The following is a 13,186-nucleotide window of genomic DNA, read 5'->3' on the forward strand; positions in this document are numbered from 1 at the left end:
ACATAGGCTCTGCTTTGAGGACTGTCCAAATTTCAGATATGTTGTAATTTCTTCCAGTTATTAAACTATGTATGTTAATTTCATAATTGCTGGAACTTATAAACTCACCATTGCACTAACGACACGGCTAATATATACAGGGTCATTGCGCTGGGTGCAGTCAGTGGTGGAATCTTTCACAAACTTGGGGTTGTTGTCTAAAACCTCAAGAGCAGCTTCCAGTATACCATCTTCAAACTAATAAGAACAAAAAAAGGACCAAATGAAGAAAGCGTGAGCATTATCAAAGATTTAAAGAAGCACTCTCATCAAAGGTTTTATCCTCTTAATATATTGCAGTCATCATATTACATAGCACTGTGTACTTACAATTGCTCATTTTACCTTTCTACCCAGCTAATTCTTCTATTTTCTCTACTCCATGTAGAAACAGGAAGTTTCTTGACCCTGTAGAAATCATTCCTCTCTTCAACTCCTGACCCAGCTGCTCTGCCCCTCCCCCTCCCATAGACTTTTGCAGTGACTTATGACACATATAGGCAAAATTGACCTCCTGTTTCCACATAGAGCTTGGAAGGATTCAGCTAGTCAGTTTTTAATCACATGATGTAATATACCTAATGCAAAACAGAAGAATTAGCTGGGCAGAAGGGAAAATGAGCAATTGTAAGTACACAGGGCTATATAATATGATGATTGCAATATATTAAGATGATAACATTTTCATCACAGTGCTTCTTTAACTAATATCTTTTGAAAGATTTGTCTCTAACATCATACAAGAGGGTTACAGAGACTAGAATGATTTTTACATAGTTTCAATCTTCAGAATGTATTCTTATTCAGACACCCTGATATGCAGTTTTCAGTATGATCCAAGTTTTAGATGTCATAAGCTCCTGTATAAGCACAGCTTCTATACTGCACTTATTTTCTGTTCATTTGTTTTCCTCCTTATTTTCAGTCTGCATACTCTGCCCTACCTGATGGTTTCCATTCTCTGAATTGTGGAGATCTGTGTACAAACCTCCCTCCTGCTATCTCTAACACTGTGAAAAGAAGGTGGGTGGGGGGTAGAGAGCTGTCCGAAGTGAGCAGGACGTATGACAGCATGGCGTGCTGATAATAGCACCAGACCATGTGGTGGCTCTGGGACCTTAATGGCATTGGACACCCCCACCCCGTATCACAATTTCAATGTTTTCTGTGTTCTCAGGATGCAGATAACGTTGAATATGATGGTGGAACAGAGAGCTGTGTAGACCATCAGACTTGCGCATGGGAACTGTGGGCACATCACAGTGTGCAGGAGGGTTGTGGTGACCATCACACTGTGTGGGGACGACCATCATGTATGTGGTTTGCGTGTACTAACTAATCTCATCACCTTCTCTCAATAAAACAGATTGGGAGAAGCAAGATGAGACTTGTTGGCACTCACGTACATGCGGTCACGTGACCGCCTACCCTCACGAGGAACTGTCACTATTCAGCAGTCTGCAGACACATAGCGTGACTGCAGACTTTTCTTTTTAGACCGGAAAACTCCTTTAAGTCAATGTGCCCTTGGAGATATGGCTGAGATGAGGGGGTGGGGGAGTTCCTGTAAATCTTAACCCAAAAAGGGGTCGTATGAGGTTACAAAACATGTCCTCTTTCTTCTAGAAGTTGTGCCATTCTTGTCTATAGTCTATGTCTGGTATTCCAGCTCAAAAAGCAAACACAACTTCCAGACAGCACCAGTTATATATGATTGGATAGGAAATAAACAATTCAACCAGACTTTACTTTAGAAAAAAACGAAAAAAGGATTTGGCAAGATCTGTGAAAGTAAATCTATATTTGTGCCAATCCATGTTACACCGCGAATAATCTCAAAGGAGTTCTTTTAAGCCCTTTGGAAACTTTTTTTCTCTTTTTTTTGGCATTGGAGCTCCATTTGAATAGAGTTGAACTGCATTATCATAGACCGCCTCTTGACAAAAGTGGCGCTGTTTCTAAGAGAAATCAACCATGTGTTTTTAATCTAACATATGAAAGTAGCCACAGTGTACACAGCTTAGTACAAGTCACTTCTCACAAGTGAGATTGATACAGCTATGTCCTTCTTTAAACTATGTCTTTCTTTGTACGGTAAACCGGAAACTGCATTCTTTGGATGTTTTTGGAAGAAATTTCAGGATAATAATGATTTGTTGTTTGGAGTGAACGTAGCCCACCAACATATATAGAAAATTGCATCATACATTCTCAAACTTAATATACATGCTTCATCTCAGAGAGGCAATATTATCAGAAGGAATAAACTCCATGTGGTTCCTCTGTTTGTCCAAGACCTTTTATGGAATAAAATAAAAGTTTTGTCTTAACATGGCAAGACACCAACGCTCGGTGCTCGTGCTGCTCTTGATACGTGTCCTGAAAAAACTGGAAGTACACAGAGAAGGGCAGTAATGGGAATGTGGCTGCATGTGTAGGGGAGATAAGAGGTCTAGGGAGGGGTACAGCTGAGGACCTAGTGATAAGTCACAGCTACACATAATATCTGCTTTGTGTCATTGTACAGGAGCGGCCATATTACACAAAGATCAGACTTGATGTCAATCTGTTGAGGGTACATGGGTATCATGAGACACTGGGTGACATTACGGGAACCTATTATTGCTCTATTTCTGTCCAAGGCATAGTGACATTCGCTGTTAAAGAAAGTTTGAGAAATCTTTGAGTTTTTTTAAAGCAAGGAAAAATCTGCTTCAGCATTTTCTTAAATATTCTCAAGGGAACCTGTCATCTGTTTCACACTGCTCAAACTTCGGGCAGCATGAATCAAAGCCTGACTGCAACCAGGTACATCCACCTCTGAGATGCTCCAGCATTTAAGAGAAAATATGGTTAGAAGATCCTCACAGATCAATATGAGAAAGACCTGTCAATCATCTGCAGAAGCTGGGAAAAGCAACACCAGACTAGTCTAGACTCCGGTAACGGTCCACGGACGGAGCTTCTACCTAAGAAAAACATACCTGGCTGCAATCGTGTAACCAGACTCTGATTCATGCTGCAGTTTGACCATCATGAATCTGGTGACAGGTTCCCTTTAAACAGAGACAATGGTTTCATCATCACAATGGAAAAACTGAACCATAGATTAAAAAAAAAACTTTGTACATGCTACACAATAAAGGGAATATCCAGGACAATTTTTTATTTTTACTGTGAGGTAAGAACTAACAGGCAGTTATTTGTTACCTACCTGCCTGTTGTGCACGGCGCCAATCTCTACTGACAGAGCGGTCATGACCGCTCCTGCCGGCTATTCAGCGGCTTCTGCTGACGTCACTTCAAAAGGGCAGTGACTTCTCTTCCGGTCTGCCTTGTTAACTCTACGTGACGACTGATGTCATGCTGACCGACAGCTGGCTCCCCGCTGCCAAACTGCGGGAAGCTGGCTGTCATTCAGCATGAAGTCACGCCCCGTCGACAGAGCAGCACGGAAGAAGAAGAGATGCTTTGTTGACTTGGAGCAGCTGAATCACCGACAGTAGTAGTCGGTGACCGCTCTGAGCCAGTGTCACGTAGGACAGGCAGATAGTTATTAAGTACCTGCCTGTAACTTTTTAGGCCCATAGTAAAAAAAAAAATTCTGAACAACCTCTTTGACTTTTTCATGTACCACTTTCAACTGGAAAGCTGCATCAGAATCCCATTCTAAACATGCAGATCTAGAATTGCAATGGAGGGCTGGGTCATGTGAAGGACTGACAGGCTAGTGCTGCAGTCACTTACTTCTAGGGGTCCTAGATGCTGAATCCTAACTAATCAAACAGTGTTAAACCTAATTTGGTGGCAGATCACTGATATGTGATGTCATAACTTAATAGGTTTGTGACAATTGTCCATACTTCCACCTTTTTTATTGTTTCAATTTAATCTATAATAGAAAATTATTAAGAACCATTGCATAGGGTCAAATAATTGTGTCTGCAGCTCCAGTCTAAATCTATGTGCCTCTATGGTTACAGATTGCATACAATCCTGATCTTGCCGCCATACTCCCTTCTATCTGTCCCTTACCTCTTACTAACGTAGGCAGGCAAAAGTAAGGGGCAAATGGAAGCATGTTTGTCTGTAGCATCGGACTACACAGGGCTTGTTTGAAACCTAATAAGAAAGAAACATATCTGCATAGGAGCTGTAGACACAAAATTTTGGTCCTAATTAAAAAAAAAAAAAAAAAACTCCATTGTGACATCAGAATATAAATGGTTGTGAAAGTGGACAAAGACTTATAATAAAGTCAGATAATAAAGAGATAAAGAAAAAAATGCACCTGTCCAAAGTTCCAAGGAACAGTCGTGATCAAGTCTTTGGTGCCCTGGAAGATGATCCCATGCTGTGTTACAACGTACTCTGTCCTCTCCTCCTCATTCTCCATGTACACAGAATCCTCTGGGAATAGGAGACAGTTACACACTTAATGGAGGTTCGTGCATTGGGACATTAGTCAGGGATTAATTATAATGCCAGGATTAAGATACTGAAAGGAAGTAGTAGATGTGTGGACCCTAGACAACATCCAGTCCTAATGTCTGTAGCGATATGCTCAGCGTACACACGGAAGGACACAGCTAAGATTTTCCTTCTTTGTTAGGACTTGTTGGATTGTGCAGGAGACTTCCATGTTATTTTAGGAGTCAGCTCTGCTGACAGTGTGAAAACATTGCAGAAAGGCCAAAGATTTTCCATTCTCATTTCGCATTTCTTTTCTATTCATCGTTTGTTTTTTGTATTTTTTTGTTTTTTTAAATCCGCCATATGGTTCCAGAGATAAGGGCCTTTTCCAGATAAAAAGGCCCAGATCTCTGAAACCATATGGCTGATATAAAAAAAAATCCCCCCCCCCCCCACCAAAAAAAAATCACAGTTTACTCAAGGGAACATCCGGAATAAAATAAGAACAAATACTGGCCACCTGGACCTGGTAAAAGGTCCTCTTTAAAAATAATAAGTATTCGAGCTGGTTCCGAGGGGCTCATATCTTTGGATTGACAAAGTCAGTATGAGCCGCTTTTGTTAACCACCTTCAGCTTGACAATCATAGAGCCATGGCTGTCCAAGCTTAAAGGGTCCATGCAGGTTATCCTGGTGCTGATGCCAGGAGTTAAAGAGGACCTGTCACTAGGTCACACGTGACCAGTTTTTGCCATTATTTTAATCCAGCTGCTCCCTTGAATATTTTATTCATTTTTTAAATCCACCCTATGGTTCCAGAGACATTAGTTCCAGAGGCATTGGTTCCAGAGGCATTGGTTCCAGAGACATTGGTTCCAGAGACATTGGTTCCAGAGACATTAGTTCCAGAGACATTGGTTCCAGAGACATTAGTTCCAGAGACATTGGTTCCAGAGACATTGGTTCCAGAGACATTGGTTCCAGAGACATTGGTTCCAGAGTGTGGCTCACAGATTCTTTGGGACATGTCTTTAGATTTACACTGTGAGCCATACCCCTTTGTCAAGGCCATAAAAATTAGGAATAATTAAAAATGCCCATATCTCTGAAACCATATGGTGGATTTACCAACAAAACCCCCAGAATACTCAGTGGGAATAACATAAGAGCAATATATGAATAAGAAGCTTTGTAAGCTCGGCCTTAAAGGAGCCATGTTAGTGAGATGGTGACTATCAAAAGGCTACATACTAAGTGTCAAGAATATCACTGGATAGTTATTTTTGGAAAGCAGCATGGCGAGCCACCAAAACAAGTGAGAACCTGCCATATTAAAGGGCTCCAACTGTGGCTTGCATTGGACAGGCATACATTTTAAGGATGGTGCAATAACTGTGCCCCTATCTTTTCAACCTAGAAATTGGTGCCACCAGCTTATTCATGATCCTGGCTCTCGTGTTCCAGCCTACATACACATTGTAAGCCTGTGGTTCCCAATGTGCATGTTTTGTGTTAATAATTATCATATGATTTATGAGCAATATTCTCATTCACATACCTGGACACCAAGGGTTAAATAGCAGGAAGAATTCCCCAAGGTTGCAACTGTTTTCCTCCATTCCAGTGGAAGTCTCCAGGGAGAGGGCATACTTTCCAATCCGGGCATCAGGAGGAGAGATGACAGACAGAAGAAGGTTTTCACCATCAACACTGCTTATTGTGGAGCTCCATTCACCTTCCTGCAAAGCGTCTGTCACTTTAAAGTGAGCTTCTGTGCCAAAGTCTTCAGAGGGACACGGACCTGAAGAGGGACAAAAATTGGTAATTTCAACGCCAATCATTAAGCTCAGTGTTCTTGTGCCATCTACATCGGCATCACTGCTCTGCTCAGTGATTGGCTGCAGCGGTCGTGGGCATTGTAGTAGTGATATCATCGCTGTAGCCCATCAACAAAGACTAGGAGCAGCAGTAGAGCGCTGGTGCAGGGAAATCTGAGTAATGCTCAGTTTATTGTTTTAACAATAGCAAGTCGATCAGCATTACAAAACATCAATATTTTTTTTTACTTTCCAGGACAACCCCTTTAATTCTAGTTCTATTAGCTATAGGACCAAGGGAGATTGTCTTATTTTTAACTTGCAATTTACACAGAATTAATGAACGCTAATAAAGATTAGATATGTCTTATCATTTCTATATTTGCTTATTTAGCGCCTATTCATTGGTTATTCTTTTATCACTATGAAAAATCAATAGAAAAAGTACAAAAGCGCTTACCCATGTGTGAACAGAGTCTAAATGTGGAGCAGCCCCCGGTAAAGTTAAAGATCTGAACTGCAGTTCTCAAATACAGTATTTAAGAGTGACTGTCACCTCTTAGGGCTTGTTCACATGTAGTGTTTTTGACACATTTTTTTCCAGTACTTTTTTTTTCCTTGGAAAAAAGCTGCATTTTTTGGTAACAGCAAACTGAATGACATTTCTAAAATCTCATTCACGCAGACGTTTTTTTCTCTGCTGTTCTTGACCCATGGTGCGGTTTTAAAAACTGCAGCATGTCAATTTTTTCAATGTTTTTTACTATTGAGGTCAAAATGACTTAGCACCAAAAAAAAATATCAAATATACTAACAATAAAGTATTATCAGCCTCCGCTTTTCAAAAGAAAAAAAAAAACGCATAAAAAACGTTACGGAGGATTCACCATTTTACATACGTGGTCAGATTTGAGGACTACATATATAGCAATAACGTCATCTATTATGATGGACTTCTTGGAACAGTAGCATTCGGATAATACAGAAAGGCAGGAGAATGCACGCCCCGAGGCTTCCCTGTCAATAAACAATCGACAGTCGGATGGAAGTCCATAGTCTAACGATGGACGGCAGAAAGGAAACTGAGGTTATGAAGAAAGCTGAAGTCTTCTCCTGCGTCTGACCCAGAGGACAGCACAATGTGTCTTTTCTATTTCCTGACATTGTATGAAGGCACTGGGAAGAGAACTATGCAATGGAAACAACAAGGTCATAAACCGCTCCCTCTCCTGGTCTTATGCACACATTCATTAAAACTTATGTACACAGATAAATCAGCTAAAACAGTCAGGAACCATAATGGGGTAACTCCCAAATGACCCGAATTCCACCTCCATGGACAGAGCAAAATCTTCTGCAATAGTTAACTCCCTACTTTTTCAGCCTAGCTGTATTCTCCTTTTTCATATCCAGCTAATATCTGAACTGAACGTGTTAATGTGTGATAAAATGCATTTAATTCATTCCAGCAAGGTTACGGCAGATGGTAAGTAAGTGGGCAGAAACAGATGCATAAAGCAACCAGGAATTCAGGTTCCCTAGTAACAAACCTCTCCATGTAATCACCGAAATAAAGATAGTCATGTTCTCTGTCACCAACAAATAATAGAAGGCTAAAAATGTCTGATAATTCAACACCTGACTTGTCATGGAGCGAGCCGAGTTATTAGTAGCAAAGTATCTATGATGGGTATGCATCTACCTGTTTGAGCAATAAGAGACAACTGATCCACTCCTTCTTCATAACCCCTTGGAGAAAACTGCAGCTTGATTTCAAAAGCCTGACCTCTCCGGACAATCAGTTTCGTACATCCAGCATCTCCTGTGTGATGGTTCCGGTTATTGGTGCTGCAGTCAAAGTCACAGTTCTCTAGTATCAAAGCTGCAAGAGAAGAAAACATGTTAAAACATTACATGGAGCTGAGAATGGGCACCAGCTTACGTCGTCAATGAGGCTCATTTCACTATCCAAAGTTTTGGGAAAATCTTCAGTACTTGGAGAAAACCCATGTTAAGGACATGGAAACTCCATTTGGATCTCAGTCATATTCATACCAATTCAACACTGCCCCAGATCTGCCCAATAATGTAGAACCATTGACGAAGAGAAGAGATGCAAAACTAAGCTTGTGGTTGCATGCTAACTTGAGAACACATATCAATAAGCTTTATTCTTCAAGGAATAGTAAAGTCTTCATGTTTCCAATGTGTTTCGAGACAGTACTGATCTCTCCACCAATGTGATTGCGAAATACATAAGTAAAGACTCTCTGTGAAAGATAAGTTGAGCAGGTAGGGGTATAGGGGTGTGGTTACTTTTTTGTGAGTATGCACCGTTAAACTCAGGGTTGCCCCATGAGGCACTTTTGACGTTTTTAGCTTGGCTCTAGTATTCTTCAATAATTTAGAATGTACTGCCCCATTTAATTGAAATGTGTACCCAATTGCAATTCATTAGATTCAGGAGATGTGAAAAATAGGAAAAATGTATCTGTGCACTGTGTTAGCCAGTAGATAGAGACAAAATCAAAATTGAGAGTCCTCAAGTTGAAGAACTGTATTGTGACAAGGGGGCATCCTATGCAAGTACAGCATTTAAAGTCACTGAACTCTGCATGGCTGTGAGTGAAATTTTATGTACCTGTTTGCACTGGGTGAGGCTGAAACACTTGAAGCCAGTAGCAGGGAGAGCAGTCTGCATGCTTTTGACAATGAAGTACAGAATAGAACATGAAGGATGGGCCATTTAGATGCCAGAACATCAATATTTTGGCGGGAGCAAGTGTAACGTGGCGTGGGGCGGTAGCCGTGGGCGAGGTACCCGTCTCTTCCGCCCCGTTACATGAAGGTAGGAGTCCTGGTTGAGTGTGTGGACATGTGCTATGGGGGTGATACACCATTGCAGGCCACATGATTCTGGTGACTTCAGCTCACTCGATCCTATATCTTCTCCGTTACCCAGCCCGGTACTATAGTCCAGTAAGTGAGAGTTGTATTCTCAACCCGCTGTTCTGTGTACTCTTTTCTCTTAAGGGAACTAGTTTGCCAATATGGCTGGTACTTAGCTTCTCTGCTTTTGAAACCTTGGAACTCCTACCCAGGGCACTCTCTTTATCTCACCTTCTCTGTTCCACCCTGGCTTGTTACCTCTCCAAGTTATAAACTCGGGGCCGTACTGCCTGGCATCCTGTCCCAGGACCCGTCTCCAGTACATCACTTCTCTCTTTCTCTATTTCTCCTCAGGATCATGCTATTCACTGCCTCGATTTCCACCCACGTCAGGGACACCCACATCACACGACTCTGCTCACTAGTCAGACCATAGATCCTCTTTTCACTGCATGCTGGGCCATATCTAACTTCCTGACAGGAAACTGTCTGTCCCTTCACCTTAGCCCCTCCCACTCTGGGCTAGTCCCACATAGTAACCCTAATTCTCCCGAATGTCGGGTAGAAATAAACACTCACATCACCAATAATGCATGTCACAATACACAGACATTACACATTAGAATATACTGCAACTGTGTCTTCAAGGGGGACCGTGGGCAGCATGTCCATCTCCTTTCACAAGCAGAAATATAAACAGCTTGAATGAAAACAGCCACGCTGTTTTTTTAGAACTATAGTTCAGTTTACCGCCATACGAACTAATTAAATAATATGGGTCGATCCCTTACCTTCAAATGGGGCTTTAAAAATTCCAGTTATGCCCCTGAACATTACGGTCATGCCAAGAAAAAGCTGATAGGTACAGCTTTAAAGGAGCAGTTCTACAAACTATTAAAAATCACTTTTCATATGGGATTTTCACCACTGAAGTAGAAAGGGGAAGAAACATGCCAATAATGCCCACTAGGTTAGTGTTTTCTTCAGTCTGTCCAGGAACTTCAGAGATTACTAAGCAATATGAAGACATTGTGGTGCCTACTTCTAGATAATCTTCAAGGGTTAAAGCAATCGATGCCAAGTTTATTACCCCCTTTGAAAACTATAATCCAGGTTTATGGACCTCTTTCTTTGAATACAGATGGTGTGTGTGAGGAGAGAGCCTTTGGAGCTGCCGCGGCAGTTACAAGCTCACTTACACTACCGTACACACCCATATTCCATACAGACTTGTACACAGAGTTTGGGATTAGTGTTACGGTAAAATACTTTTCCAATATGTCATCCCTCAGCAGGAGGATCAGAGCTAGAACTATACAGACATTATCTGAACTTTCTGCACCAAGTCACAATGCCTCCAAACTTTGCCATACCTAACGACCCTACACTACACTAGGGGTATAGCTTTAGGGGGTGCAGAATAAGCAGCTGCAGCTGGTCCCTGAAAGGACCCCAAACCTTCTCTGCCACATATGATGCCAATGGTATTATGAATGGCACGTAGCAGGTGGGGCCTGGAGGCTCCTGTTACTCCTCTATGTTCCTGTACAGCATTAGCATATAAATCCTGCAGTCAAACTTCGGCTTTATAGTTACCGTCTCTGAATTTACAGCACATAGTGTTCCTGTTTAAACCATACAATGCAGCTGCAGCACTTAGTATAATTATGTGAATTTATTGGTAATTTGGGCGTAATTATGTCTAGTATTTGAATGTTCTGCTAATTCAGACATGACAAAACCTTAAACACCAGGACATGAGATTTAACAGCATTCAGGTATCTGAGCTATTTCTGGCATTATCATTATTTATTGTCGATACATTTGACAAATGTCACAACTGTTTGGCTTTGACATTTGGAATCTATTCAATCATTTCCAAAATGTATCCGACTTTGCTGGCTGCTAGTCCAGATATTAGACGTGTAATACAGATGCTAGATTGCATCTTCTAATGGACAACCCATACAATTGCCATTTCAGTTCCCATAGAAGTTGTCACACAACTGTTACGTTCATTACCGACAAATGCCTGTAATCATGCATTGAGATTTGTCATTCGTGTCTATAAAGACTGAGTGACAACCACTGTGGAAGCTATAATGCCATGAGCAGTTGTCAAAGAGAGGGAGGAAGCAAATAAAACTAAGGTATGGTTCCAGGATATGAAGGATTTGCGCAAAGATACAAGTTATCACCTATTCTGATCATTGGGGTTCTGAGTGCCGGGACTCTGACAACAGTGTTCTGTAGGGGTCAAGCAAGATCATCTTATCTCTGTTCTTTGTTCTAGGGATAGTCAAGTACAGCACTTGGATATCTCCAAGAATATTGGGGTCTCCTGACTGTCACCTCAGAGGATTTTGGTTTTTGATATGCTCCATCCTCTAATAAGATAATCAGTCCCGCATGGTGTTATTTTGCCTTCCGTATCGAAAAACATGCACATTCAGCCGATGGGTGTAATCTGGGTGAACTACTGTAGGCTGACATATTTCATGTGTATGGTATGGCCATCTTTATGTTTTACATTTTAGGATAGTTTCTTTTTATATTGTGACCAGTTTTATTATTAATATTTGATCTATATCGTCAATTGTCTTTTGTTCCTCCATATTGCCCCAGTCCCCATTCAGAGACTGAGTGGTGCCTTTCTAGAGACTTTCCACAATGTAAACATTTGCACTCATGAAATGTTTGCTCGTTGGAAAAAACATTCATTACAACATTTATCACTGAGACAAACATCCAGTCCAGTTAATCAAACATGAACCGCTGCAATTTATGGTCTTGCTATGTAAACTATGAAGAAACGATGGCGTAGGCAAAGAGGAATGGCCTTGTACTGTGTGTGACAACCTGCTACATGTAACGCGCTTACTTGACCACGCTCACATGCCAGCCATGTGACGCGCCCCTGGGCCTGTGCTGAGTAGCGTTGCGCACGCGGGAGCCTACCCGGAGCCGGATCTGATAGGGGTAGTAGTCTCGTGGCGGTGACCCGGTCCGTGCCCAGGGAGTCAAGCTGAGTGGCAGTATATTAGCAGTAGATGTAGGACGACTACGCCACCCGTTGAATGCAGCTTTGGAGCTGCCGCTGCAGAGCAGACCGCTGAGGCCGGTGGAAGGATGGTGCAGCGGGGATGGTATAACCCCCAACGGGAGGGGTATGGCCTCAGGGCAGCCGACGTGGATGATGGGGGTAGCAGGAACCACTCGGAGACGGTACGGTGTAGTTCAGGGTCTTTACTGGTGACAAAGATAGACCCTCCCGGAGTACTGGCTAGCGATTGGGGCCTGGTCAGTCCTTGAGCAGATGGGATCTCCCCTGGCCAGGCGGAGTTGTAGGCCTCCCAAACTAACTGTACTCTTCTGGCTACCTTGCTAGAGGCGGGTATAAGTAGCCCACGTCCCTGAGTGTACCGTGTGGTGCTCACCCGTATGGCCGGTGACTCGGGGCCTTCTAGTAGCTTCCGCTCCACGACGGCGGTGCTGGTCCCATGCGTGTGACCCTGCCTTCGGGTTTCTTGGCCAGAGGACCTGAAATCCCCTGCCTGACGGATTCTGCTGCTGGGTAGGAGTTAGTCCCCACAGCCTCGGACTCCGGGTCCGGTAAGAAATCTTCTCAGTCAGGGCGAGCTCTGCAGCTGCCAGCCCCTGACTCCTTGTAACACTGCTCCCACAGAGCTCCTGTTGTTTCTTCCCATAGCTGCTTCTCTTCTCTGTCTCTACTTCTGGCATGGCCCAGGAGCTGGGCCCAGCCGGAGCCACAGCTCCCTGTCAGCCCTCCTGGCTGAACTCTCCCTCTGAACTCTCTAACCCTGCCTCAGCCCCAGGTTTATATAGGGGAAGTTCTTCCCCTCCCAAGACTGGGCAGGAGGTGTGGCATGCATAGGATTCCTGACCAAGAGACCTCCCACCTGCTCTCAGACATAACATTGCTGTTACTGTGGAAACCAGACCCCTGGGGTGCCACATTCCCCCCTAGTGAAATTTAGTACTCCGGGACTAAACATATTTTTAGAAAA

General features: G+C 42.7%; 1 protein-coding gene across 1 annotated transcript in view; it reads right to left on the bottom strand.

Annotated features, from left to right (window-relative positions):
- The window catches only part of TGM2 (transglutaminase 2), a 68,676-nt gene that overhangs the window by 48,125 nt on the left and 7,365 nt on the right, over positions 1-13,186 (bottom strand). Inside the window, exons 2-5 of the mRNA XM_073683852.1 lie at positions 7,972-8,151; positions 6,011-6,253; positions 4,331-4,449; positions 109-237 (exon numbers count right to left, since the gene is read on the bottom strand). Of these exons, the coding sequence (XP_073539953.1) occupies positions 109-237; positions 4,331-4,449; positions 6,011-6,253; positions 7,972-8,151 (671 nt within the window). The remainder of the gene's footprint in view (positions 1-108; positions 238-4,330; positions 4,450-6,010; positions 6,254-7,971; positions 8,152-13,186) is intronic.

This window comes from Phyllobates terribilis, unplaced genomic scaffold (assembly GCF_046119375.1).
Source record: "Phyllobates terribilis strain yellow unplaced genomic scaffold, ASM4611937v1 Scaffold_5__5_contigs__length_657084704, whole genome shotgun sequence".
Lineage (NCBI taxonomy): Eukaryota > Metazoa > Chordata > Amphibia > Anura > Dendrobatidae > Phyllobates > Phyllobates terribilis.